The following is a 27,994-nucleotide window of genomic DNA, read 5'->3' on the forward strand; positions in this document are numbered from 1 at the left end:
GCGCGGGGCGGGGCGGGGCGGGGCGGGCGCCTGCGCACTGCGCACTGCCGCCGGCGGCCGTTGGGGCCCGGCGGAGGGGTGGCGGCAGGTAGGGGGCAGCGGGGGGAGGCCGCCCCGGCGCCGCGTGCTGGGGCCTCGGGACGCCCCGACCTCCCTTCGCTCGGGCGGGCAGGGGCAGCGAGCCCCGGGGCCGCCCCCCTTGCCCCTATAGGCCGCCGAGGGGGCGGGCTGGGGAAGGGGGGGCTGTGGCAGCCGGGGTGCTCGGCGCTGTACGTGGGCGAGCCCGGCCCGGAGGCTGAGAGCGGCCCGGGGGCGGTGCGGAGCTGCCGTGAGGGGGTGCCGGGGGGGTGGTGGTGCCTCTCTGCTGCTCCTCTGCCCGCACTGTCTCGTATATGTATTTTAGGTAGCATATATGGTATTGAAGGGCTCGTGTGGAGCTTCTCGCCGTGGTGCCACAGCACCCTGGAAGAAAGCTCAGGGATGGGGAGCAGCAGGGGAGCTTTCAGCTTTCCCGAGTTACTGAGCTTCTCCCCTGTCTCTGTCAGGAGCCTGGTGGGACAAGTAACCTCTCACACTGGCTCTTCCCATCTTAGATTTATATAACAGTGCAAAACATGGAGTTCTGCATTTTATTTCCTTCAGCTTATCCCTTATTGGCAACCTGCTTGGGGCAAACATGCTGAGAGCCAAGGATGCCCTCTCGCGCCTCTGGCCCCACCGCCGCACGTGCCTGGCACAACTTCCAGCCTCTCGCCTGGCATGGCGTTCGCTGCACAGGCAGCCTCTGCACCCCGAGTGGGCTGCCCTTGCTGAGAAGCAGCTGAAAGGCAAGAATCCGAAGGAGTTAATTTGGCACACCCCAGAAGGCATCGACATCAAGCCCTTGTATTCCAAGAGGGACACAGAAAACCTTCCTGAGGAGCTGCCGGGGGTGCAACCTTTCACTAGAGGACCCTACCCAACCATGTACACATACAGGCCATGGACCATCCGCCAGTATGCTGGCTTCAGCACTGTGGAGGAGAGCAACAAGTTCTACAAGGACAACATTAAAGGTAAGACAGCTGGTTTGGTAGAGGACATCGCCTGGCAAAGCAATCACATGGAGAATTACATCGCAAATGTGATTATGCAGCCTTGTGAGTTCTGATTTCTGCTAGGTTCTTCTCTGTTGCACTTTTTAGATCATTTCTGTAACTGTCCTTGTTTCATTTTGCCATTGAGATGGAAAAATGAATGTGTAATTTGCTATTTTTAGATCTTCTACTTTGACGCTGACAGATACAAAATTTGGCTGCATCCCAGGGTCCAACCAGTGGAGACTGTGGAGCACTTTAGTTTTGTGATCGTGAGAGAGGTTTGCAGTGGAAAAATCTGCTGAACTTTGTCACTTAGTTAAAATTCTGGCATTAGTGCATTCTGACGTTTTGGGTTTCCCTCTCATATTGTTAAGTTTTAAATGTACTCATATAAATGTATATGAGTAGGATACTAGTAAAGCCAGCTTCCTTAAGTTTGATATTTTCCTTATTTGAGAGCAGTTTTCCTAGTATTTCTGCACAGCATTGTGCTTTGTAGCAGTTCTTTTAGATAATAGCCAGCGTATCATCATAATTTACTATTCAGATATGAATCCCAAAACCACTACTAAAAAGTGGTCTGATCTTGATAGAATGCAGCATTTGTTTTACAACAGCGCTGTTTTACAACTAGCAGCTTTTTGAAGAGTGGCTAATTATAACCTTACCAGTCAAAACAGCAGACCACTGAAATTTGCATTCTGAATAATACTTCTGGAAGCTTTTATGTCCCACTTTACTGCCCTTCCTACTCAAAATGTCAATATTTGGGGGGTGGGAGGGGTTGGTTTCCTTACCAGTGTTAGCTAGGATGAAGCAGGTTAGTATTGGCTGCTGTCGTATTCTTGCAAGTATGTCTTTTTCATTCTATCTGTTTATTAAAATCTCGGTAAATTAAGAAATCACAAATGTAGAATATTAAAGATCTGCAAACAAACATTTCAACAAAAAGACTTGTGAATATACTCTGTGTTACTGCTCAAACTTTCTGCTCAAGCAAAAGAGCTAACGTTGGAATATGTTGGCAGCACTGCTCAGTTATTCAAGAATGATTGTTGCTAGGAATTTTTCATGTTTATTCAAATGTTGACACTGTGATGTTGTCATTTGACCTATTTTTGTGTTAATGGTTGAATTGATAGTGAATTATTTAGCATAGATTGTGAATCTGGCCTAGTTGTTTGTAAAGCATTTTAAATAATTTAATTACAAATAGCTCTGTAATTAGAGGAATGCTGGAAGAGAATTCGTTATCCAGCCTCAGAATTACTGAAGTTCCTATCGATGGGCTGAGCAATGAACTGGATACAAATTTAAACTGCTGTCACTGTGCTTCAAAGCTAACACCTAGCTTTTTAGACCAAAAAGAGTATCTGGGATCCGACAAGAGTTCTGCTGATGTTGAGTAGCTGATTTGCAAAAGGAGCAGATAGAGGTTCTTCAGGAACAGCAACACTGGTGAACGTCTGTGTTTAGTGAAGTTTCAGGTACTGCTTTTAGGTCACTGCAACAAGTCTGCCAGAGCTCTAACTGCCCAGTTCCCTGCTTTGTATGAATAACTTTCTCTTACTGCGGATTTTAGTAATGTAGCACTTCACGTTAGGAAGAAACAACATTTGTGAGCAGAGCCAGGGTATCAGTCTGTGTGCATGTGTTTAATCTGTGATAAAGAGGAGGTAATGTGACCTACACTTGTTACCAGCTAAGCTAAGTACAATTAGCATATGTGAGCCGCAATACTGACCATGTATGCACATTTTTAACTTGTGGCTGAACTACTCTTCAATAATTTGTTAAGCCACATTTTGATTCTGTGGCTGAGGTTGAAGGACTACAATATTTTTTCTCAGTTAAAAGCTTTTTCATTTAAAGCTTAAATTCTGCATAGATTAGAAAACCTTGGATAAGTTTGGGGAGAGAACAGTCTGAGAGAACGTCAAAAATTGATTTATCATCCAAGCCTAGGTGATGTAAAATAAAATTAGGCCCATTTCTTAAAGCAAGCCTGTTTAGCACTTCGGAATCAATCTCTCTCTCTCTTTTTCTCTCTTCCCGTCCCCCTTTTTTTTTCATCTAGCTGGCCAGCAGGGATTGTCAGTTGCTTTTGATCTAGCCACCCATCGTGGTTACGATTCAGACAATCCACGAGTTCGAGGGGATGTTGGAATGGCTGGAGTTGCCATTGATACAGTGGAAGACACCAAAATCCTTTTTGATGGAATTCCTTTGGAGAAAATGTCGGTTTCTATGACAATGAATGGGGCAGTCATTCCAGTGTTGGCAACATTCATCGTAACTGGAGAAGAGCAGGGAGTGCCCCAAGCCAAACTGACGGGGACGATCCAAAATGACATATTGAAGGAGTTCATGGTCCGAAATACATACATTTTTCCCCCAGAACCATCCATGCGGATTATTGCTGACATCTTTCAGTACACCTCAAAGGTATTCATTGTTTAAATGTATTTAGTTCTATTATTATATCTTGTTAACTATGAGTTTGCAGAACTCTTTGCAGAACTCTTTGCAGAATAAGGCAGAAGACAGGAAGACTTCTTGTAGTGAAGAATGAAATGGTTGTGGGAAGAGGAGGGCGGAGAAGTTAAGATCCCAAATCACTTACTGTGTGCATTTTAGGATTATTAAGTTAGGCTGCCAAATGTAAGGCAGCCTTGACTCTGAGGCTGAGCCTGAAAGGAAGGAAGGAAGCTTGGAGACAAGGATTAGGGATGCTATTTTTTGCACAAAAAGTAATAAAAGAAACCACATGGTTAAGAAGTATGGTGCAGCTGTAAGTGGGAACAAAGAGATAAGAAATCTTGAAAGACTTCTGCTATGAAATGGAGCATGAGAAGGAGATAATGAAAGGAGTGAAGTCCTGATATTGTGACTGGAAGTTCGATAGTGCCAAATGTTTTCTTATTTGCAATTCCATTGGAGAGGTGGAACACAGCCTGTAATCAAGTCCAAAGAGGCTTATCATGGTGAATGATAATATAAGCACAATGAATAACGCAAAAAGGTAAAAGCATTTTTACTGTATTGGGAGAGAAGAACAATGAGACTTCATTCAGCTGAAATACACACCTGCAAACGCAACTTAATGGAGATATGTTGTATTGTCAGCCTACAAAGAATGGAATATTTGCGAACATTGATAGTACAATTGTCTGATGTTTTTCCCCTTCTGCTGTCATACACTGTTGTCTTTTATTTTTGTAGTATATGCCAAAATTTAATTCAATTTCAATTAGTGGATACCATATGCAAGAGGCAGGAGCTGATGCCATTCTGGAATTAGCTTATACTATAGCTGATGGCTTGGAGTACTGCAGAACTGGACTTAAAGCTGGCCTTACCATTGATGAATTTGCACCAAGGTGAGCAAAACAAATCTGCAAGTACAAAATTCACTTTGGAAGAGTGAATAAAACCTCTGGAATTGAATCTCAAATGTACTTCATTATTCCTGTACAAGCAACATTAGCAATGCTCATTTTGCAGGTTAATTTTTGTTGTTGTTGTTGTTATGCAATTTCAGCAGTGCAAAAATATATCTGGTTCAACAGACACTTAGATTACATCTATGCTAATAAACTGAATAAAGCTCATTCACAAGCCCAAGCATTGCCAAGGTCTGTTGGGACAGTTGGTCTCTGGTCCAGAAAGGTCCCCAAGCCTTTACATTACATCTAGTATAGATTGCAGAATCCATCAAGAGCTCTTGCAGTTGTTTTATGCTATAGTATGATTGATCTTCTGTTCACTGACACTATTTTGAAATATTTGGAAAAAATCTCCTTAGCAAAGGAAAGCTCAGGCAGTTGAAACAGAATTTACGATTACAAATTTCCTGAAAAGTCAGTTCATTCTGGCCAGCATATTCTCTCTCTGTACAGTGACTGCCAAATTGAGTGGAATCACAGTTTCAGTGGTCTGGTTGTTCTGATTTACAAATTCCCTAACTATACAGTGAGTCCAAAAAAAAGTGTGGATCATACAGCTTGACTGTGCAACAGGCTATTCAAAGCAGCTGAATTAAACTCTCTTTCCAACATTTGTGACAAGACTGAAATGAGACTTATAGAAAAAGATAAAGCTTTATTTTTAGACCTTCTGGTGAGAGAGAATCTGTAAGAGCCTTTAGCAGACTGTTTTGGTAACTAATTGACTGTTAAAAAGTGTGCAGATTTTTTTATAAGGAGTTGTACTTGCTTTAACTGTGCATATTTACATTTATAGATCAAAGAAATTATAAATGGGGAAAAAGTAGATCAATCAGTCTGTTCCTTGGTACGTTGTCCAGTTTGGAACTGATGTTTGATTTGGATTTTGATTAAAATCCTCAGGAGAAGAATGCATGCATGTTTGTAAAATGTAACATCTTCTTGTTCCAAGTAGTTCATGAGCCATACCTACTGTAGTAAATTGTGTCTAGGAGCATTCCCCATTATTGTCTATATGATTGTCTATATTAGTGACCTGCTGGAGCACTGCTTGACCTAGGGCTCCCCCAAAAAACAGTCCCTGAAGACACTTTAACAATTATTGGGGCCATTGCCACTGCTGTTTGCCTGCAGTCATCCTGTTTGGAGACTGAGACAGTTTATTAGCGCAAATATGTGCCATTCCATTACAACTGGCATCAGTGTCTGAGAACATTCCCATCATCTTATGTTAGAGTTATATATTTAAAATAAATTTACCAGGGAACTTGCCACATGACTTTTCCATTACTGAAACAGAATTATTAGAATGGTTCAATATTTTATCCTGTTTGTGTATTCTCATTGCAGACTTTCTTTCTTCTGGGGAATTGGCATGAACTTCTATATGGAAATAGCTAAGCTAAGAGCTGGGAGGCGGCTGTGGGCTCATCTAATAGAGAAAATGTTTAAGCCCAAGGATCCCAAATCTCTTCTTCTGAGAGCTCATTGTCAGACTTCAGGCTGGTCACTCACTGAGCAGGTTAGAAATTGAACTTCAACTGCTTTCTGATTTATAATGTACATGATTTAAATATGTCCTCAAGTTGCATGTATCTAAAAGGGGTTGCTGTTTTTACTAGCAAAGATGCAGCTTTCTGAATGAGACAACGCGTCTTACTCTGGCAAATGCACACACTAGTATTGGGTCCATCTTTTTGATCACGTAAGAGGAAAGCTGTTGTCAAATGCCAGCAGCGTTGCTTCCCAAATTGCTGGTTAGGAAACACTTCAATATTTTGGGCTACCCTATATTGCTCAAGTGAAAGCATTGAAGTTAAGGGCTTTAGATCGTATTCACAAAACAATTTAGGTATGGTGATATCCAGAGTCTCAGTGCCTAACTTTTCATGGTCTGGTTTCATTTCCATACTGAACTTATTGTCTTAAGCATCTGTGCTCCCACTCTAGTGGATACTGAATTGAAAATAGGATCCAAACCTGTTAAGTGGAGAGATGAATGCAGAGAGATGCTTGTGTTAATTCAGGAACGACAGATGAAGCTCTCTCCTGGATTGATTAAATAAGTTATCCCTTTGAGAACGTGGCTGAATGGAGCAGTAGGGGCACCCTTGTCTCAAGCTCACTAGATTGAAAATTCATTCTGGTAGTCAAGGAAGTCATTCACGCTGATATTTCTAACTGCTGAAGAGACCAGTGCTGGTTACAGTTCAGCTGCTTTTCTGAAACTGGGGGCACTTTCTGCTATTTCTTTTGCGTCACATCACAACAAGAAAATAACGCGTTGGACCGCATATGTAGTTACTCAAGTGACATCAGAACTGGATTTCAGTTCTTATTCTGAGGACTGCTTCTCAAACAAAGTCAAGCGATAAGAGTTATTTTTAGATTCTCTTCTCTTTGCAGCAATTGTTATTTAACTTCTGTGTCTTGGTTTTATTTATTTATTTATTTATTTGTTAAACAAATGCAATATTTATATCACAGGAATGCAGTGAAACTAACTGACTTCTGGAACAGTGGCGTTTGTGGGTCCTCAGATTAAAAGTGTTCAATTCTGTTAAATTGACTCTCATTCTCTACTTGGTACTCCAGATTATACATTTATTTTGGTTAATATCCCAGTTCTCCCATTGGTATCTTTCAATTTTACAGCACCGTCAAGTTTCAGCAGTAACTCCTACCTTTGTAATGCTGTCATTAATGAAAATATTAAACACATTTCGTTCCAAAACACATCTTGAGGATCTTGACTAGTAACCTGACCGCCAGATGTGCTATTCATGACTCCAGGACTTTTGGAATTACAGGATGGAAGTTATCCAGACTAACCATTCCATCCTCTCCAATTTGAGTTTATTAAGTTCTTAACATGCCTCAGGCACTTGGCAGAACCTTTATGCTTCAGTGTTTTCCTTTTCCTTCCAGGATCCCTTTAACAACGTCATTCGTACTGCAATTGAAGCAATGGCTGCAGTGTTTGGAGGTACACAGTCTTTGCATACAAATTCATTTGATGAAGCCTTGGGTTTGCCTACAGTAAAGAGTGCTCGCATTGCTCGGAATACGCAGATCATAATACAAGAGGAATCGGGTATTCCTAAAGTGGCGGATCCTTGGGGGGGATCTTACCTCATGGAGTCCCTCACCAATGATGTCTATGAAGCTGCTTTAAAGGTCAGCTTGCATATTTTTTGTTTTTTTATGATCTGGTGTAGGAGCATCAGGTTTTGTTTTTGTGTTTTGTTTTGTTTTCAGAAGTGTCTTTTTAGAGACTATTTGATATATTGGTGAGTTATTATGAAGGAATTCTTTTACACTCCTGCTTCTGTTATTTTTTTGTAAATGAACCTGATAAAAATACAGTGTGTGTGTGTGTGTGTGTGTGTGTGTGTGGACTTCAACCTTTTGGCAGATTACATTCAGAAGGGAAATATCTCCATGTGGAACAAATAATCAAGATCTGTTAAGTTCCCATGTGCTCTGGAGATTCCTGATTTTCTTGCATCTCTGTGTTTTGTCCATAAAAGCAAAGATTCTACAGAAGAAGTCAAGCCAATCTACTAGGTGCATGACATCTGTGATATTCTACTTAAGACCTTAAAACTAGTTCTTAAATGCAAGTTTTTATAGCTGCATGAGCATGAGCATGTAGGCAGACAATTGTCTGACCATACATATAGTTATGTAGAACTTATATTTTTTTCTGTTGGATCAAAAATCTTTTTTTTAAAATGTTTTTCAGCTACTATAGCTTACTTGTGTGCAAGCACTACTGTACAGGAGTAGTCTGGGGCAATCCCGAATAAATAATTATTATCTGCCTACGCGCAAGATTGGGCTGTGGAACTAAAACGCTGCAATTCTCCCTTTGAGCAAATTACTGCTTTTGTGCAAAGTCCCAAAGTCTGTAAATTAACTAAAATAGGCTTAAACACTAACCTGGGACTGCACACACTGCTGTGTTAGCACCCTATCGTTTTGGTCCATGTCAACTAAGATGCTTCTAGACAGTGCCTAGGCATGGTCTGACAGCCATTTTCAGTAGGAAATTTGAATACAGTCACCCTGTTTCGGAGAGGAAAGGACTGTAGTTGTGTGAGAGTTGAACCATGCCATTCCTCTTGTCTTCAGGGTCTGAGAATTTGCCCTGACTTTGTTCAGTTTACTAGTATACACGTAACTACAAAGGCTGGTTGGCAGGCAAGGGTCCATATCTATTCATCTGTTTGCAGAATCAATGCCTTGGATTTTAAGTCTTCATAGAGGGAAGACTGTGGTTGTTACTGGTTAAGTAATATGCCGTGCACTGTTAATGAATCCATGGCATTTTGTTAATAAGAATATTCTTTTGTTTGAGATCTTGCTTAATTTATACCCAAAACCTTTAGTCTGAGATGCAGGTGTATAGGAAATATTTTTCTAGAGCACAAGACTGTATATTTAGGTATAAGTACTACTGTCTGAATTCTTATTAGCAAAAGTGAAAAGCCAGATTTGTGAATCTTGTTACTATATATTTTTTCCATCCTTTTCATTTCTCAGCTCATTGAGGAGATTGAAGAAATGGGTGGAATGGCCAAAGCTGTAGCTGAGGGAATCCCCAAACTTCGGATTGAAGAGTGTGCAGCTCGGAGACAAGCCAGGATTGACTCTGGTACGAAGCAGGAAGGTGTAAGAAAGGAAAAATTCAAGTAGAATATCTTTATATAAAGGCTTTTTTACACACACATTTTCATTTGTTTTCACTTCTTAGGTTAGGAGTAACAGATTGTGAGTAATAAAACAGAAAGATTTTAGTCGAATATAGGTGAAAGATTCTGGAAGAGGTGCCAGTGCATGGGAGTCTGCCAAGAGAAATGAATGAAAACAGTCTTGCTTGGCATATTTAAAACTAGACTAGACAAAGCTATAGAAAAAATGTCTTTAAATTGTGTCTCCTGAATTTAAAAATGTGACCACCAGCAGATGGCGATATTGAATATATATGGCCGAATTTCTAGTTTTGCTTGAGAAGTATTCATTTTTACTGAAGACCAGAAAACTGCAGTCATCTCAAATTAGAGGATGATGCAGCTCTTTATATGTATACATAATGTACAGTATCTATATATGTGCAGGGATATACATATATATGTGTGTGTGTTTATATTCCACTTTTTGTAGTCTGTGTTCCAGTAACAGAAACTAGGGATTACTAAATGCCTACTTCAAACTTATGCTCCAAATGAAAAAGCTCATATATCTCCTTTCATTTTTGAGTTAAGACCATTAGAGAATAATAAATAAAGTTCTGTATTTTCTCTCCCAAGATTAACTACTTCACATTGGTTGGAAGAGTGTAATAATGATACCAGGCACTGCAGGTGAAAATGTTTTTTAAATCCATATTGGCTGAAAACTACAATATGACTTTCCAACATGATAAATTTATTTTTATTCATGTGGAGTAGTTCTAGATAGGAACTTCACTTTCTTATTTTTCTGGTAAATCAGAAGGGTAAATCCAGAGCTGTGCCAGAGAGCAGTGCTTCTGCTTGTTTCTGTAAGATTCAGCTATGCAAATTTAAAAAGAGAAAAGTAGCTAATGTGTTCTTACTAAATTAGTTTGTAAGATAAATAGCATTCTTTTTCAAATTTGTTTTCTGGGTCAGTATTCACTGAACTGAATGTTCTTACATCTAACCATCTTTCATCATAGTGAAAAATACAGACTTGAAATTTGTTTTATCGGGAAGGACTTAAGTATTTGGAATGTCAAAATATCTTTAAAGCAAAGCTCAAAATTTTCTTGTCAAAAARATATTGTGTCCTTTCACAGTAGCTTGCAACTGTATTCTTAGTTTCTGGTGTTTCTGTTGGAATTAGGTTCTGAAGTAATTGTTGGAGTAAACAAGCACCAGCTAGAAAAAGAGGAGACAGTTGAAGTTCTGGCTATTGATAATACTTCAGTCCGTAGCAAGCAGATTGAGAAGATTAATAAGGTGGGAATTACCTTCTCAAAAATAAAAGTTCTTGTACTTTCAGATAGCACTTGAGTAAATATTAAGGAAAGGTGGCTTGCCAAAAAATTGACCCTCAAATTTGGGAGGATCCAGTCTAAAACGTAGTGGATAAGCTGGATTTCCGTTTAACAACTTCAGTGGAGACTGATGGAGACCCCAAAGAAACAAAGTGTTAAAATCCAAACAAAAAAGTTTTCATTATGTTCATTTGGTTTTAATCATCAGAGCATTTAAATAGTCTCATAAATATATGTCTGATCTTTCAAATCAAGAGCTTTGTATTTTCTGAAAATAAGATAGAAAATAACTATGCAATGTTTTGCTCTAAAAGTGTGTAACATTACTTCAACACTCAGACTATTTGGTGCAGCCTGTCAGATGCTATTAAGGAATGTTCTTTACAATCAGCAGTCAAGATTCAKTTTTACAATTAGTAAAAAAAAAAAAAGGAGAAAATTGTTTTAGAGTTGCTTAATGGACTTGTACACATGCTTTAAGGCTTGAGATGCCTTTCTGATTTTAGCCTTTTTGAAAGACAAGGTGTATGGTGATAATAATTGCATTATTCCATACCTCTGACATAAATATCTGAAGCCAGAAAGTCTTAGCGGAACACACTGGACTTCCCAATTCACCTTGTTGTTTGTTTTAATTKAATATTTTTACTCTCCACTTAAGGTGAAGGCTAATAGAGATCAAGCAGCAGCCCAGCAATGTCTTGCTGCTCTAACACAGTGCGCTGCTACTGGGGAAGGCAACTTATTGGCGCTTGCAGTGGAAGCGGCACGTGCAAGGTATTGCAGGGGGGATAGAAATATCCAACTGCTATTAAAAATTGATTGTTCATTTTCATCTTTCAACTGTTTGGGGAATGCTGTCAGCAAGTTTGATATCTCGAGATGTTTTGGGTTTTTATTCAGAGGTGGAGGTAAAACGTGGCTGTAGTTTGAGATTGTAGGATAGACTACTGTAGTTTGCCATCTCTTAAAGCTGTGTTTTAATATCTCTTCAAGAACAATATTGATACTAAGTATGTCATCTAACATGATGATATTCACACACATTCTGTTGTTTACAGCTCAAGCTCTTATCGGTTTCAGAACATAACTAGATTTCTCTGATTTTCCACCCTGCTGTTTTGTAGGTTAGAGAGCTTAAAAAGATGTGAAAAGGGATGTACACAGTCTCATCATGGTCTGTTGTTTCATCCTTCCTTGCACCACAAATTGGTGTGAAAACATTTTTTGGTTGAAGGAGAAATAAGCTTGCTTAGTCAGGCAAAGATGTAAAAGATGTAAAAGGATAGTGAGGCATCCTTTAGAGTGCTGTGGAACATTTACTCTTTTCATCTAAGTTGTTTTTTAAAACTGTTTTCAATCCCATTGCAAACTAACAGTTGATCTCTGGAATGTCTCACATCTGTCTGTTCTTTAATTCAGTGGCCCAGAAATGAGCAAACCAAACCTACTCCTTATTGAGGTGCTGTCTTATTTTTTTACTGTGATTTCTCAAAATCCTTCATTCCATTTTGTTCAACACATGAACAAACTAACAGCCACATGTTCAATACATTTGCTTCCAAGAGAGCTTGTAAGGACTCTCAGCAGCATGTCAACACTTGTCTTTGAACTGTAGAGGTCATTAGAGGGTAATGCTGGACTTAGCAGGGATTCATGTCTCCTGGTTTCTCTACTTAATGACCTTGTTTTTATTATTTGTAAAAGTATTAATGGACTGCAACTCCTTTTTGTAAGTAAGGTGCAAATACAAAACAAAAATCCTGCATCTGCCCCCAGAACTGTGTAGCCTGTGTCCCCTATGGTATGACCACAGCAGGAAATCATCATTACATCTGATAAAGAGCATTTGAAGGAGTTTTGTGAGCTCTGTGAATGTCTACAGGGAGCTCTTCTGTAAAGGGTAACATGGAAAAAGATTTTCAAGTGAAAGTGCTTTCATCCTTAACAAGTGGTGGATGGAGGCCAGTGCTACTACCATGTTAGAGACCAGTGGCTGTCTCCAACTGAATGGAAAAGGATGGGTTTTCAGAATGAAGGTAAATAATTTAATACAATTGAAATAAAAGGAGTAGCACAGAATTTCAGTCTTGATCTATGGAAAAGGTCTCCATGGACTAATGCGGAGATTTCAGTGCTGACCAACACAAGTAGAAAAGTCCTGCTACTGTTGCAACCCAAGTAGGGAGGCAGGCCAAAGCTATTAGGGAATGGGAGCAGTACTGCTTCTCTTATGTGCCTTATTTTTAATGAGAAGCCACATTATAAGAAGGTGGGTGGAATTAGGTAGTGCTATGAGATGGATGCTCTCATCTCCCTCATCTGCAGTACTGCATTTTTCCTTCCCCCTCCAAACTTGCCCTTTCTGCTGTGCCAGCTATCAGTAATGGAAAAGAAAGGCCTGAAGTGTAATGTATTCAGTGCTGCTTCTTTCTCTGCCCAGCCAATGTCCTCACAGTACAGGCTCTATCACATGATTACACAGTGCTGCCTCTTTTAATGGTGAATGATTAAGTTTGCTGAGTATGCAACAGATGAGCTGAGAAAGAAAAAGCAAAATAGCAAGGGAGTCACAGGAAGTTAAGTATCTCTCTGAAATTTATTGAAGGATTCAGTTAATACAGCAGAAGTCCATCTTCAGTTATATAGTATGCTTGGTGGATTATGTACGGTTAGAATCAGACAATAACTACTGGAACTGGAAACAGCAGAAGAGGAGCTGAGTACAATTCATTTGGCCACCTCCTTCCAAAAGCATGTGGACAAGAAGTTGTAACTTGTGCAAATATGACATAAAGCGATAATATCCTGTGTCCTCTGAGCATTTCATATTAAAAGCTTAGAGGATAGTTAATTTAATTTTTGGCTAAGAGTAGCTTATAGCTAAATGTAATATGGCAAGAAAAAGTGCAAATTCCATGGCATGAAATGTATCTAGCAGTGGCCAGATGGATGGAGTTTTATCTCTGTATTTGTAAGCATACTTTCAAACTGTGTTATAAGGGTAGTATTTTTCTTCATTTAACTTTGACAGTTTGTAACAAGTTGTATTCATTTCTTTGTATGTATGTATTTATGTGTGAATTCCTTAGTCTCTTCCCATTCACATATAATTTTTACTGAATATATTGAAGAAAAATATCATCAGGAGCTTAGCAGCGTACCTTCACAGTCATTACGCAGTACTGACTCTCAATTAATTTCATATCAGAAGTAAGAAGCTTGCTGTAATGGAGTTACTAGCTAAACTGCTCTTTCTCCACAGATGAGTTGCTTTTTCTTTCTAATCAGATTGTTCTTCCTCAGTCTTCGGGTTGTGGGCTGAACTGTAGTTTGAGCATAACATCATCTTTTTGGTACAGGTCTGCATAATAGATTTTTCACAGGAAGATAGAATCCATTAAGCTCAAGATTTTTAAATGCTTTGGGGCAGACACTGTTATTTCTTGCATTTGTACAAAGCTGAGGACAGCCCAACCCAGTGTGCTTCTGGCAATTGTACTACATCAGTAAAAGGTGTATTATTTCTTGCATGCAGTGTCTCCAGCAGCAAACAAAGCTTGAAAGTGGCGTATAACTGAATTTCCCATCTTTACTAAATACTAAAATATAAACAGCAAAGGAAAGGCAAACAAATTACAGTAAACAGTTTAGGCTCCACACTACTTTTTTGTATATTCTTTCTTTTTTTTTTCCTCCTGACTTTTATATTTTGAATTTTAGTCTGATGGTACTATCAGTCCAAGTACAAGATCTTGCAAGCTGAGCATTAAAAAATTCCCAATTAAGAGAACTTGATTCAGCTTGCTGAAATATTTTGCTGTGCAACAGTCTCAGTTGCCTTATCTTTTGTAAAATCACTTCTCACATCAGAAAAATGTGTGAGTTTTTTATTTTCTTATTTTCTTTTTGTTAATACTCTTACATGTTCTATTAGTGGATGACACTAGAGTGAGTCAGATGCTCAGAGTTGTAGGACCAAGGAGAACCATGTGTAATTGAATTTGCTCCTGGAGCAAGGCAAATAATTGGGCCACTTCCAGTGATTTCTGTATTCTGTCTTTATGTAACCCTCCTAACAGCATTAATGTTTTGCTTCTGTATCTTAGGTGCACTGTTGGAGAAATAACAGATGCAATGAAGAAGGTGTTTGGGGAGCATAAAGCCAGTGACCGAATGGTGAGCGGAGCTTATCGCCAGGAGTTTGGAGAGAGTGATGAAATTCTTTATGCCATCAACAGGTGAGAATAACTTCTAAAGAAGCTGAACACAGCATTACATTCAATCCATTCGACATTTGTGATACTCACTACTCGCTAGAAAAGCATTCCCCAAGACATGGGTACAAAATAGCATAAATTAATCCCAAAAATGATTGAAGAACAAAACAAACACCGGCACACGCATTCTTATGCCTGTAAGCAGGTAAGCAGAATGAGAAGAATTAAGTGCAATAAGAGGACAGTCAGTACTTACTCAAACCTTTATTTGCTTGTAAACAAAATCCACTGAGGTGGTTTTATGGTTTGAGGCTTTTGTTCAAATAGACCAGTCAGCCTTAAGATTAAGAATTTGCGAAACATTGCCTGAAATCCCCATAAACAGCATTGCTTCTTTTGAAGACTATGTAATAATAATCTCTACAAATATTTCCAGCAATTCATATTTGCAAAATCTGGTTTTGGTCAGTCCATAAGTTGTCCCTGTAGCTTCACTCTTAATGTTCCTAACATTCTAAGGCTAAAATCTGTCTGGATATCCACATACAACTTCCAGTTTATGGGTGTTATTTAGTCGTATCACTAGAGAGAAAACATCAGAGGATGGGAGTATGTGCGAAAACAGTATCTCTTTGTGTCTTTTGTCAGCTTCTGCCTTTGCTGCTGTCCTCATGGGTGAGGAGGCAAATTGCTCTAGTAGGTGATAATGTAATATGAATTGATCCCCCACTACGCTGGGACTTGCACATTAAAGAGTTACAGGATCTCTGAAAAGGAATGTCCTGATGGCTTCACAATGGTGATGTTTAGCCTGACTTGAAAGCAGTTGTTCATGGGGATTTTTTATTTTAAATGCCAAGATAAGTATTTATAATCATGCCTTTACATGAAACCGAGCCATTCCTTGAGAAACAAGATGTACCTCCCTTTTTCACACACGTGCGTTATGTCTAGGGTCATATGTACCATTTAGTAAATATGGTAATAAAACTGGCTTTGCTACATACTATCTTTGCACAGCCCTTGAAAAGTGGAATTTCAGAGTTGCCCCACTCTTAACTCAAGGCCTGAATTGCAGTCACTCAGGTAGTCTTAGCCTGGCAGGCTTGGAGCACCTAGAGCTCTTCTCTTTGGGAGAGAACCTAAGTGCAGAGGAATAAGAAAATAAGAATATGGGAATACAAAGCAATACAGAGAAAAGGATTTTAAGAAATCACATATCAAGTCAGATACCTACTTCATTTATATCCTTAACAGCCCTTCTGTTCTGCAGGCCCAGCTTCTTTAGATCTTCAAGCAGAAGCTTTGTCAGTCTGGTTTCCCCACCTCTTTTGACATATTCCTTTTCAAACTGGCCAAGTCTTCCCCCCCGACACTTGCATGAAGCTTTTTCCTGTCCTGGCATCACCTTCTGGGGTTGTTCAAACCTTTGCTGATAAATGCTTTATCTCGAGTCACTCTTTTCCCGAACACTGGATTCATACAGTGACTACCCCAGCCGTGTCAGCAGATGGTTTCAAGCTGCTCCAAATCCATACAATCTGTCATTAATAGAATGCGCAGAACAGTATAATATTAAAAACCCACTTTTAGTAGTATTTCTGAGAGTAATCTTAGTGTCCCACTCCAAGATAGAGACTGGCAGTACTTGGATAATGAGAYGTAAGATGAAAGATTGATCTCTGAGGCTGTGGTTATAAGGTTGCTTTAATCCAGCATAAATCTGGACTGCCACTAACCTAGAAAAAAGRGAGGCACTGGAATGAGTGCATGGAATGGGGGATATAGGTCATCCTTTTCTGCACAGACTTGTGCCTAGTTGAATGATRATGTGTAAATGCACAGCATGAGGCCTAGGACCCGTCTCTGTATTCCATGTGCCATGTAAGTACTTTTGAAATCCTGGGTCCTAATTATTCTTAAAATCTGAGAATTGTGCTTTAGTTACTTGGAATTCAGCTCATTAAAGCCTCAAAGAATGCAATGTTTTGGCTGTTGCAAAGCAGAAAAGTAGTGGAGGGTTTTTCTTATTTAAAAAAAAAGTTATTGTTCATGATAGTAAATAGAAGAAATCTGTTAGTAACCATTTAACATGAATGTTAAAATAGTATGCAGACTACACAGACCAACCATGACCTGGAAGACCCTTTGATTTAATGTAGAAAAATTATGCTATGGTTGCAGACAGTGCTTTTTTTTTATTTGTGGAAATGCTTTTAATGAATCACAGTGACTTACAGTGTTACAACATATGTTTCCAATCAGAGTTAACAAGTTCATGGATCATGAAGGGCGCAGGCCTCGTGTACTTGTCGCAAAGATGGGCCAAGATGGCCATGACAGAGGAGCTAAAGTTATTGCTACAGGTTTTGCAGACATTGGCTTTGACGTGGACATAGGTCCCCTCTTCCAGGTATGACTGAATTAGCAGTGTCTGTTCCAGTGTATTCTGAATGCAGTGATTTTCCCTGTGATGCTTGATCAGCAGCCCGATTGAGACTAACTGTGATCTGTAATGTAATCCTTTTTCCRTATAGACACCTCGAGAAGTGGCCCAGCAGGCAGTTGATGCAGACGTGCACTGTGTGGGTGTGAGCACACTCGCAGCAGGTCATAAAACGCTTGTGCCTGAACTCATCAAAGAACTCAATGCCCTTGGCCGCCCAGACATTCTTGTCATATGCGGAGGTGTCATTCCACCTCAGGTACGGGTCAATATCCATTTCCGTCAAGACCAGGAGACTGTTTTATTTCAGTCTCTGCTGTTTTTAGCTATTTCCTATATGTCAGAGTTGAGTTACACTGCTGTATGCTGCTGCGTATGATCACCAGGGTCAGTACAGATCTGCAGGATGGTCACAGAGTGCTGTCAGGTCTCATTGATGTGGTTTTTCGTACACCCTKTCCTGGTTTAACTTACAGTGTTTGTTGGATGGAATATTAAGTTGTGTGTAAAGACTAGCCTCAGGGAGATGTTCTTTATGTTCTGTTGTTTCTGATTACCAGTACTTTGCATATTACTGATAAAGGCCAGCTCCTGTCTTGAGAGACTTCATGACTACCAGTAATAGTTCCGAAGAGGCRTGGCTATGAACTAAGACACATGGCAGGTCCCAACACCTATAGGCTACACATCTCATTCTCTGTTTAGTCCCTCCTCATGTTCCCTAATGGGCTTAGGGTTGCCTCTCACTCCCTCTCCTTAACTATTTTTTATAAACTGTTYAACAGTTTGCCAATTTGCCTTTCAGTCTCATTTGTCCTGAAATTTTCCTTAGCTCATCCACAAAGTGCGTGGCTGCTTCACCTTTAGGGTTTTCTTCTGTCTAGAGAGATTCAATTTGATTTTTTTATATAAATCTCCTGTTATTCCCTTTTCCCAGACTTCTTCCTTCTCCAACCAATCAGATAAGTGTTCAGGAAAGACAGACTTTTAAAATGAACAAGCAGAGCTCTACTAGTGTTTTTTGGAGAACCAAACCATGCTCTGTCCAGTGTCTCTCCATGAGATGCTAACAGCCCATGGTTGAAACAGGTATAATATATCCTATATATAAGTGAGACTACATAGCTGCTTCCCAAGTCTTTTTTGAAATTTCAGAACAATCATAAAATCGGAGTAATTTAGGTTTGAAAGGGACCACTGACAGTCATCTGGTCCAAGCACTCACTCAAAGCAGCATTTTTGAAAGGTAGATCAAAGTTAGTTTGGTTAATTCAGGGTCACATCCAGTTGTTTTTTTGAATATCTTCAAGGATCTGACATTAATCTGATGTTAAACAGGTAAAACCTTTTCTGTGGGTGTGTTTTAGTATTTCTTTTTTCCTCCTAATTGTTGTTCTTGCCATTTCCCTTGATGCTGTCTTGCCCTTTCTGGGAGTTGATGCATATGCTTTCTCAGGCCCAGCATGTAGTATAGAGCACGCACCTACTGTAATAGTCAATTTTCTGTTGCAGTATTAACTATAGATCTTAAATTTCTTCTGAACAGGATTATGACTTCCTCTATGAAGCTGGCGTTACCAGTGTATTTGGTCCAGGGACTCGTATTCCGAAAGCGGCTGTCCAAGTGCTGGATGATATTGAGAAGTGCCTGGATAAGAGGCAGCAATCTATGTAATGCTGAAATTTCACACAACGCAATCAGTCTTATAATAATTACTTATAATCATCAGCAAGGGTTGGCCAGCCACATACCTTTGGTTCCACTGCCCTGTGGCCTGGTGTTTTGTGCTTTCTAAGAAAGTTATAAATTCTCTGGCTTGTTCTATGCGAAGGTTATTTATGTATGTATCCACATGAAAATTTTATCTCTAGAACTRTGAAGGCAATTCAGTAAGTGGGTTTGGTGTTTTTTTTTTTTTTTTCACATATACTGCTAAATAAAACATCTGTTCCAGCTGTTTGGTTATTCCATTGATCCCTTTTACATATGGATTACTTCTTTTGAAATTTTGGAATCAGGTATTTGGCAGGTATTTTAGACGTAGAAGTCTTCAGGCAAAATCACTAAAGTTCAGCAGAGATTGAATCCTACAACACTTTGATGTTAATCTGACTCAACTCGCTTTAGAAAGGTCCAAGTAGATATGCCATAATTTTTCAAAGTTCATGATTTGTTTAATAAGATACCAATCCTGTATCCTGTCCAGTTCTGGCCTGTCTGCATTGCTGCCCTTCCCCAATGCGTCACTCTTCCTTAAATGGTATTCGTTTCCTTCCGTCTCCCTTACTTAGTTCTGTATTTATGTCCAGTATTGCTCTTGCTACTCCTGTCTATTTAGCAGTTGGACTCTTGGAGTCAGTGATTTCTCACCATTTTTGTCTCCTTTCCAGAAGGAATTGGATTTATACATGTTAAATGGTAAGAGTAGGACATCCTCTGTGGGATCCTTACAGTGCAAGCAAGGGTGTGAGGGTCTGCTGGGGGCCAGTCCCTGCCATTCTGGCCCTATCCAACTTCACTTCATTTTGCCTTATTGCTCACTGCATCAGCTCATAAAATGACACTAAAGCCTCCGTGTGGTAGCGCTTATATAGCTACTGTGAAAGAGGCTGTAGCGCACTTCTAAGAGATTCAACACCATTGTACTTTATGTAAAGTGAGATTTTCTGCAATTGGCTGGAATTTGCAGATCCAATCAATAGCATCTTGCCCTTACTCCAAGGATTGCAACTTATGAGATCTTTGCTTAAAATAATCTTCTTTAGTGGAGCATATGTGCTCATGCTCTCACATTGCTCAGAAATAAACAGGTTAATTGACTTGCTTCTCGCTGTCTTTCTAATTAAGGTTAACAGTATTGATCCCTGACCAAATCTTTGCCTTTAAAATGCCATGGGGTTTTGTCTTGATTATTTATAAGCATCTGATTCCCTTCAGGAAATACTGCTATGGTTCAAACCAGGATATACAGAAAGCATCAGCAATAAAAATACTACCTTCTGTCTTTGCACAAAACCAAGCCCTCTTGCCAGCCAACTGGAAAAARATGTAGTCAAGGTGCTGGTGACCTCTGAACTTTATTATGACATTAGTTTCATCTGTTTCTTCCTGTTTATGGCTTCTGTGCTTTTTGGTGATGTATATGATCTACATGGGCTTGCTTCCCCTTTCCCCCCCCCCCCAACTCTAATGATCTTTAAAATCTGCATCTTGTTTCCTTTGAGTTCAATAAAAAGTTCCCACCAACTTCAATTGGAATCGCTCCAGGCCTTTAATGTTTAAAGGAGGGCCCTTTAAGGAACTAGATTAGGACTGACTAAAGTACCTTGATTCTGTATTGTCATATCAATGTTGGAAAAAAAAACGGTGGGTCAAGTTAAAAAAAAAAAAAAAAAAGATAGTTTTCTCACTGGGGCTTTCACATGCAGTGTTTGTATTAGGTCCTTTAAGGGAAAAAAAAGTATTTAAGTGAACAGACATTCCTTTAAGCTAGCCATCAGTTCACTGCCTAAGCAGTGATTCCTTATGCTATGGCAAGCTAAGATAGATTGTGCTTTTCCATATATTCTTTGCTGCTGGAGAAGCATAACTATGAATGTAGTGCTGCTGACAAGTTAATGTCAGGTTGTGAGTCCTCATGCATAACAGTTACATGGTTACCAAATAAAATCTCAGGCACCGCACACAATCTTCATTAACCTGGCAGYTTTAAGTCTGCGCTCTTGTTTGTTGTAATGAGAATTTGCAAAAGCACGTATGTAATCTGCAACTATACTGAAATATTTTCATTAAATATGAATGTTTTGATATATGACAGGATATGTGACTAGGCACTCAGATCTTTTCACTAAGAATGGGCAGGGTGGCAGCAGGTTACTATTTGATGGACAGTCATTTGCCGTATTAAGTTCCAAAGCAGTAGATCTTTCTGWATGTGTAAGGCAATTCATATGTTGAAAACATGCAAAGAATGCAGACAGGACAAAGGCCTGGAGAAAGGCGTCTAATTTACAGATGGGAATTGCCTTGCTGCAATGCATTATCTTTCATGAAAGAAGCTGTGATAAAGCAAGAATTTTGAGTGCAGTATCAAATCCCAGGCCAGTGCCCTAATTGCAAAACAAACTTTCCTCTTGACTTTCAGTTGTAGGGTAACCTCCAGAACATAGTAATTTGATCTTACAGAGAGCAAAACCCTGTAAGGGAATTGTAGTTCATTTCTTTGCAGTGATGAGCAGCAAGGCCCTCTTGAACATCACTTAGTCGACAACACAGTCCAGGGCTGGGTAGGAAATACCATGAATTCTGAATGATAATTTGACCATAAATCAACTTGATGAGACTTAACAAAAACTGACTAATCCCCTGACCTAGTTCTCTGGTCCAAGGGGAGCCTTGCTTTCTGAATTGTTTTTCTCTATGTATTATAAAAACATGTGAAATGTGCAGTCTCTGCTGGGGAAATTCTAATTTGATCCGCATTGAGTCTAAACAAGGAAAAAGAGATTTGAGACCTATTTCTTACACAAACATCTGGACTTAGATTTTTAAAAATGAAGTACATAGGTAATAAATCAGGCCATTAAAACATTATCTTAAACATTAGCAATATACAGATCTTTTGATTTTACACAGATTTTGTATGTATTATGGAGTGACATATTTTTCATGTTTTGTATACCCCCTTTAAAAGCATTTGCAGGTGCATGTGTAGCTGTTTTGCTCTCTATTTTTTCACAGAGGAATCTCATGTTACATTTTTAACATGCATGTCATTGTCCCCTTCACAAATCTGCAATTACCAGGTAGGAATATATATATTGCTGTTTATTTTAAACATCAAGCAACTGAGAAAGTCAAAACAAAAACTCTGAGGTGGGAGAGATGATTATTAAAAAACAGCTTCATTTTCATATCAGATTATTTTTTAAAATTCAAAAAAATATTAATAATTGACATTTACCATAACAACTCCCTTCCCAGCGTGTTGCATTCCATAGCAGTGCTTAACTCTATCTTAATCCTGTTCTTGGCCTCAGCTGTAGTTTATGGCAGTAAAAGTAATTATTAAGGTTTGAGTGTGGTAGAAGCTTTTAAGAACTCTAAGTCCATTCTCCATTGTTTTAGATTCTTGTCAAAAATCTGTGCCAAATCTGTCTTTGATTTAACTCTTCCATCTTCACTGCACCTTTAGCAAAGATAGATGTGTTCAGCTGAGCAAACAGTGAAATCAAGAACTGCTACAATTATTTTCTTTCTCTTTAAGACATTTTGATACTAGCTACTTCATCATGTTTTCCTGGCAGTGAATATTATTGCTACCCATATGGTTTTCTGCCCAAATTGTTGGGAAAGCTACATTCTCAGCCATATTTATTTGGTAGCACTTTGTGTTCAACTTACTGTTTTCTCTGACAGGTGTTTTACTGACAGAGCCAAGAGTTTGCAGATAGATTACATCATAAAAAGCATAAGAARGAAAATACAAAAATAATACATCTTCTTTTAGTTGTAGTTGTTTCCCTGAAAATAAATGGGACCARAGCTAATAATGGTTTTATTTAGGATGTAAATCTATCTACTTTTTCTAAAGTGGAAATTCTTGGRAAAAAAAAWTTTTTTTTCTGTTGTATAGCTTAAAAACAATAATCAGGCATTATTTAAAAATATATACTGAAAATATACTTAAATATATACTTAAATTTGAGTATTTGACATAAAATATGCGGTGACAACCCAAYATGCTGCATTCCTACTCATTCAGACTCACGAGCGAGTCCAGAATTTGACCTGTGTTCTGAAACCTTGACTGCATTTCAGTGAGTTGAAGCTCCCTGGTTTTCCACCTTATCAGCTGCAGAGAGACGTACATTGTCTCTCCCACTCCACATCATTGACACAGGGTTTTCAGCAGAGTTGTCAGCGCCAAAGAAATGAACTTGCCAGCCACAGCAACACTGCAATTGTTTAATTTCACGACGGAAAGTTTTGCTGAAGATGTAGTAAATGAAAGGATTATATGCTGTTGAAGATTTGGCAAACAGACAGGGCAGCAGTGTAACGATGGGCTGTAGGGAATTGCTGGAGTTAAATATGGACCAGAAGCTGGTTGCTGCATAYGGTGTCCAGGAGCTTAGGAACCCAACTGAGATGAGCACAGCCATCTGAAAGGGAGACATGATACTTAGGCACATGGTATGTGGATGAAACCACACCTGAAATARATGAAATACCCGAAACAGTATGTTTGCTATGTTGTGACATAAGCATAGGTAACACCAGACAGTGCTTATATTCTCTTATTCCCCTCTAGCAAATCTACACAGAAGGATTCCTATGAGGGAACTATCATTTTCATCTTCTTCCCTGGCTCTAGCTGCAATATGTCATGGGAGACACGGTCCTACCAGAAAGTACAGCTTATCAATAGTTTGGCCTCTAGAAAGCTTGGGACAATTTTGGTTTTACACAGGAAATGAGCAACTGAAGTGTTTATTTTAAAAAAATAATTTTATATAAAAAGGCCTGTTTCTATAGAGAACTTCTGTCTAGTTCTCACTCAGAATAGCTACTTAGTCAATTAAAAATACTTAGGATGACAGGACAAAGCCTGTACTCCAACTACATTGCGAATGGATTCAGCAGCTATTCCAGCATAACTGGAAATCCATATATGCAAATCATGGGTGCAACTGTCTAAAGAATGTTTAGTAGTCTGCATGGTATCTAGGATATATTATCTATTGTAATCAAGCTACTGAAGTAACAAGGTTACCAGGAACCCTTTGCTACTCTGAGGGGCGCAGAGTCTGGATGAGACTGGAGCCATGTCCCCACCTTTGGTCGATTCTAGACAAAAGCAATGAAGGTCGCCATGGGCTGTGCATGAGCAGAGCCAGTTCTCTGTGAGCTCTTGATTACTGCAGACTCTTCTGGTCACTGGGATAACTCACCAAAGTCAGCTTCTTCTCCAGTTTAGCTGCATTAGGGATCCTGTCGATATTCTGGATCTCTTGATACGCTTTATGAACCTTCCAGGCGATTCCCAAATAGCAGGCRACAATGGTCAGTGCGGGCAGGACTGTGCACAGGAGGAACATGCTCAGGATGAATGAAAAGCCATTGGAGGAGTTGTGGAATTTGCTCCAGGCTATTGTACAAGAGATCCCAAATGGCTCAGGGCCATAGTAGCCCCAGCCTATCAAGGGCAGAATGGCCCAGAGCAAGGAGTAGAGCCAGATGAAAGTAATYAAGATGCAAACAGTGGTCTTGGTGATTTTGTTACCTGCAAGAAAGAGGAAGAGCAAGTCTATATGAATCTCACCTCAACCACACAATCTGAGGCATAACCTCTTYTCCAACAGGAGGATGGTGGCAGCAAATATGGCTGGACTTCTGCTGCAATTCCCTAACCCTTGGATCAATAGCTGCCAGTCAAGGACCAAGGATCAGTTTATAGACATTGCATTTGCACCATCCCTGATGCCCTCTTCCAGCAGCTCAACACCCACCAAAATGTAGCAGTACGCTGAATACTGCCAAGGTTTCAGGTGTTGCATGGTCTTAAAGGGCTGGATATGCCTCATTAATGAGCACTGTCTTCATAACTATGTCATATTATTCCTTCTACTGCTGCAGCACCATTGTGCTAATGTTTGTACACACACTGAGGACTGGATGGACCCATGCTCTAGATGGACAAGTACCAGCTCAAATGACTGGAAACTTTCCTGCTTCATCAGTCAGTACTGGTGTGTAAAGGATGGGGTGTGGACTCACTTCTCCCCATCCTTAAGAAACTTGTGCATCCATATGCCAATGAGAGACGTTCACATCTCTAATACTACTGTCAGTTAATAAAAGGCAGAAAAGAGGTATATAATACCATAGCACAGAGGTGTATAATACCATGGCACTGTTTGTAATACCTGACTGGGAAGCAATCAACATTTCTTGAGTGTCGGTGGACATTTCAGCTATAACCCAGCTCCATATTGGAGTACAACTTGGACGTGCATCAACTTTCAGCCCTTATCAGGCCTTAATTTCCATGGAAATTCCAGGTATATAGAGCTGTATCATGCTCCTAATTGGTCTCCACTATGGATAATCAGGGGGAAGGACTCTGGATGCTTCTTGGTACATCCCAGCAGGCCAGTATAAATGCCTATGAGGCAGAGAGACCTGAACTGACAGTTTCTGAGGTCCAGAACAGTGCCTTTACCCACCCTAAGTCCCACAGGGTATGCAGGCATAAGTCTTCTTGAGAACTCAGCAGAAAGTGTCCATGGATCAGGTGAGACCTGAGTGCAGCCCTAAGTGCCTATCTAAAGTTTGCACAGTGAAGCAGCTTTGCAAGATCAAGCTGACACAAAAATGCTTAACACTCCCAGTCCAGGAACACCAGGAGAGCATTCTCCTTCCTCTTAAGTTTCAGTACGTCTGCTTGCAGATGAATAGGAAGATCCAGCAAAACACCAGGCTCTCCAACTTCAGGCAGTTTTGCTTGATATTAGCAGAGAGTGAGGAGCCAGAGTGTTTTGCTGAATAAGGAATTTAATCAGCTCCTTCTAGGAACATTAGAGGTTTAATATTGATTCCTAAAGCTATTGAACTGGTACTGTGTGCCATACTCAGCAAAGTGCCTCTCTGAGCATAACAGCCCAAATGCACCTTTACTAGGGTACCAGAGACGTAATTCATTACTTACTGTTAGATTTGGATGAACTGGTAATAAGGAATCGAATCACGGCCATCGCACACAGTGTCATCATGCTGCAGACACCGAAAAGGAAACCCATCAGGGCATAATATATGCAGGATGCATYTCCTCCCAGCCAAGCGTGGTTCCAGGCAGATGCAATGGCCAGTGGGTACATGCTGATTGCCATTCCAATATCTGCTACTGCCAGGTTTACTGTGAGCAGCTCTGGTGACTTCAGGAGGGAAGAGCGTCTCACAGCTGTAGCAAGAACCACTGAATTTCCAAGGATAGTCAGGATGGCTAAAAGAGAAGAATCAGGACAGACAATAATATCATGTGGCTAGCACACCTGTGAAGTGCTTGACTATACAAAGGATATAAAACCCCCTTCCCACATACCATATAGCAAGCCTGGCTGACTAACAGAGAGCTCTTGATTGACTACTGGAAGCTAAGCCTAAAGCTTAGGTGCCTAGAAGTCCTTTAGGAGAGGTGTGAGGCAGTAGCACGATGGCACGGGAACTTCAGCAGCAATACCAGCAAAAGGTGCAGCAGCTTCCGGCCCCTTGTTGCTGCCCCATCCCTTTACCTGAGCTGCTCCTGCATATCTACTTGTAGGTGAGAAAGCAGATGGCATCCTGACTTGGATTAAAAGGAAACCCCTGCATTGCTTTGCACATTCTGAGTTTCCTCACCCTGAGTTACGCTCTCTGCTGCCAGCACAACTGAGGGGACAGCGTATTGCAGGGCAGAGAGCGCAGGGGAAAGTGTTCAGGAACAGTGGTGAGACGTGAAATCCTAAAGCCAGCATTGCTGCCCAAAACCCCGCAGTGACCAAAATGTCTCCTGATTCACCATTGCTTTGTCTTTCTCACAGATCCTCTCCCAGGAAATGTATTTCCCTCTCTAAGAAAGCACAAAATATATATATGCTTTTCTTCCTTAAATACACTTCAGCCAGGGTTTTCAAATGAGCTGAAGGGAGGGAGGTATTCACATCTTATTAAAATTCAGTTGGACTGCATGCCTAAACCATTTCAGCTCCTCTCCAAATCTACAGCTATGATAAACAGATTACCTGGGCACATGCAACAAACAGACACGGAAGAAAATGTTAGCTAAAAGCCATGCTGGAGCAGACTGTGTGGTACCCATCCCCACTTGCATTTCATCTACCTTTGGCAGGGCAAACAGGCCATTAGATAAAAAGAAATGTGATTTGGAAACCCTTTGCTACCTTATACCAGGTTATCCTCCCAAAGCACAGCTGCTCTTCATAAAAAACCTTCCCTCCCACGCCAGACAACACAACAGTCAGACCAAAGTTGCTGTCCCCGATCAGTCTCATGAGACAGGCTGCCTCGTCTCATGCACATGGCTGAGATGCTGGGAGAAGAGGTAGGCAACTTATTCTGAATACTCATGATGCCACAGAGATGAACTTGTGCTGCTGGCAARTCTTTGGCACCAAAGTGAAGGATTGCAAATCTGAGAGCGGAGATTAATCCTGGCTCCCAACCAGCTAGGAGGCACTAAGCAGGCGACCTGTGCAGGAGCAGATTTTCTCTCATCTCCCTCGAGCTTCCTCTGGACAGCAGCACGGACAGGGCTGCTCCGGTGTGTCCGTTCCTAGGCTTCCTAAACAAGCAGACGGATTGTGAACTCACCTATGATCAGAAGAAAGACCCCGGCTCCGTAATCCACTACTGGGTGGAGTTTGGAAATATACTGCTCCTCCATTGTCCCTCGTGGAAGTGGGTGAAGCTCTTAAGTCAAAGGTGAAGTGACTGTTGGGGCACAGAGACCCTTCCTCTTGGTTTGCCTGCTGCAGATGTGAGCCAGGCGCTCGGGTGCTGGCGGTGCAGAGGGACCCTTCTGCTTTCTCCTCTCTCCCTCCTTCTCATGTGGCATGGGGGAAGCCTGGAGGGAGAGACAGGCTCCGTCCCTGGGGAGGCACAGAGTGAAAGCTCGGCACAGCCACTGCCAGGGCGATCCCGCCTGCCTGCCTGCCCGCCTGGCAGAACAGCTCTCCACCCACCCCCTCCTCTCGCTCCGCTCTGCTCCGCGCCGYGGCTT

The 27,994-nt window shown here is 40.5% G+C and overlaps 2 protein-coding genes across 3 annotated transcripts; one reads left to right on the forward strand and one right to left on the reverse strand.

Moving 5' to 3' along the window:
* Nucleotides 1-31: 31 nt before the first annotated feature.
* Nucleotides 32-19,188, forward strand: MUT (methylmalonyl-CoA mutase). 2 transcript variants are annotated; one of them, XM_026055619.1, is made up of 13 exons: nt 32-88; nt 643-1,055; nt 3,157-3,524; nt 4,302-4,459; nt 5,876-6,047; nt 7,454-7,702; nt 9,071-9,182; nt 10,394-10,509; nt 11,209-11,324; nt 14,657-14,788; nt 17,033-17,180; nt 17,305-17,472; nt 18,760-19,188. In XM_026055619.1, the coding sequence occupies exons 2-13, from the start codon at nt 677-679 to the stop codon at nt 18,886-18,888; spliced, it is 2,247 nt and encodes a 748-aa protein (XP_025911404.1). In that variant the 5' UTR covers nt 32-88; nt 643-676; the 3' UTR covers nt 18,889-19,188. The 2 variants fall into 2 exon arrangements, with proteins under 2 accessions (XP_025911404.1, XP_025911405.1); XM_026055620.1 differs by lacking the exons at nt 32-88; nt 17,033-17,180; nt 18,760-19,188 and having other exon boundaries at nt 361-1,055; nt 17,305-17,462.
* A 3,835-nt stretch (nt 19,189-23,023) lies between these two features.
* Nucleotides 23,024-27,663, reverse strand: LOC112960932 (opsin-5-like). Its single transcript, XM_026055629.1, has 4 exons — nt 27,586-27,663; nt 25,925-26,218; nt 24,168-24,499; nt 23,024-23,378 (listed from the first exon to the last, which is right to left on the reverse strand). Exons 1-4 carry the CDS (start codon nt 27,656-27,658, stop codon nt 23,031-23,033), a joined length of 1,047 nt encoding a protein of 348 aa, XP_025911414.1. The 5' UTR covers nt 27,659-27,663; the 3' UTR covers nt 23,024-23,030.
* Nucleotides 27,664-27,994: the final 331 nt, after the last annotated feature.

The sequence above is a fragment of the Apteryx rowi genome, unplaced genomic scaffold, assembly GCF_003343035.1.
Source record: "Apteryx rowi isolate R43461 unplaced genomic scaffold, aptRow1 scaffold_1243, whole genome shotgun sequence".
In the NCBI taxonomy this organism is placed as follows: Eukaryota; Metazoa; Chordata; class Aves; order Apterygiformes; family Apterygidae; genus Apteryx; species Apteryx rowi.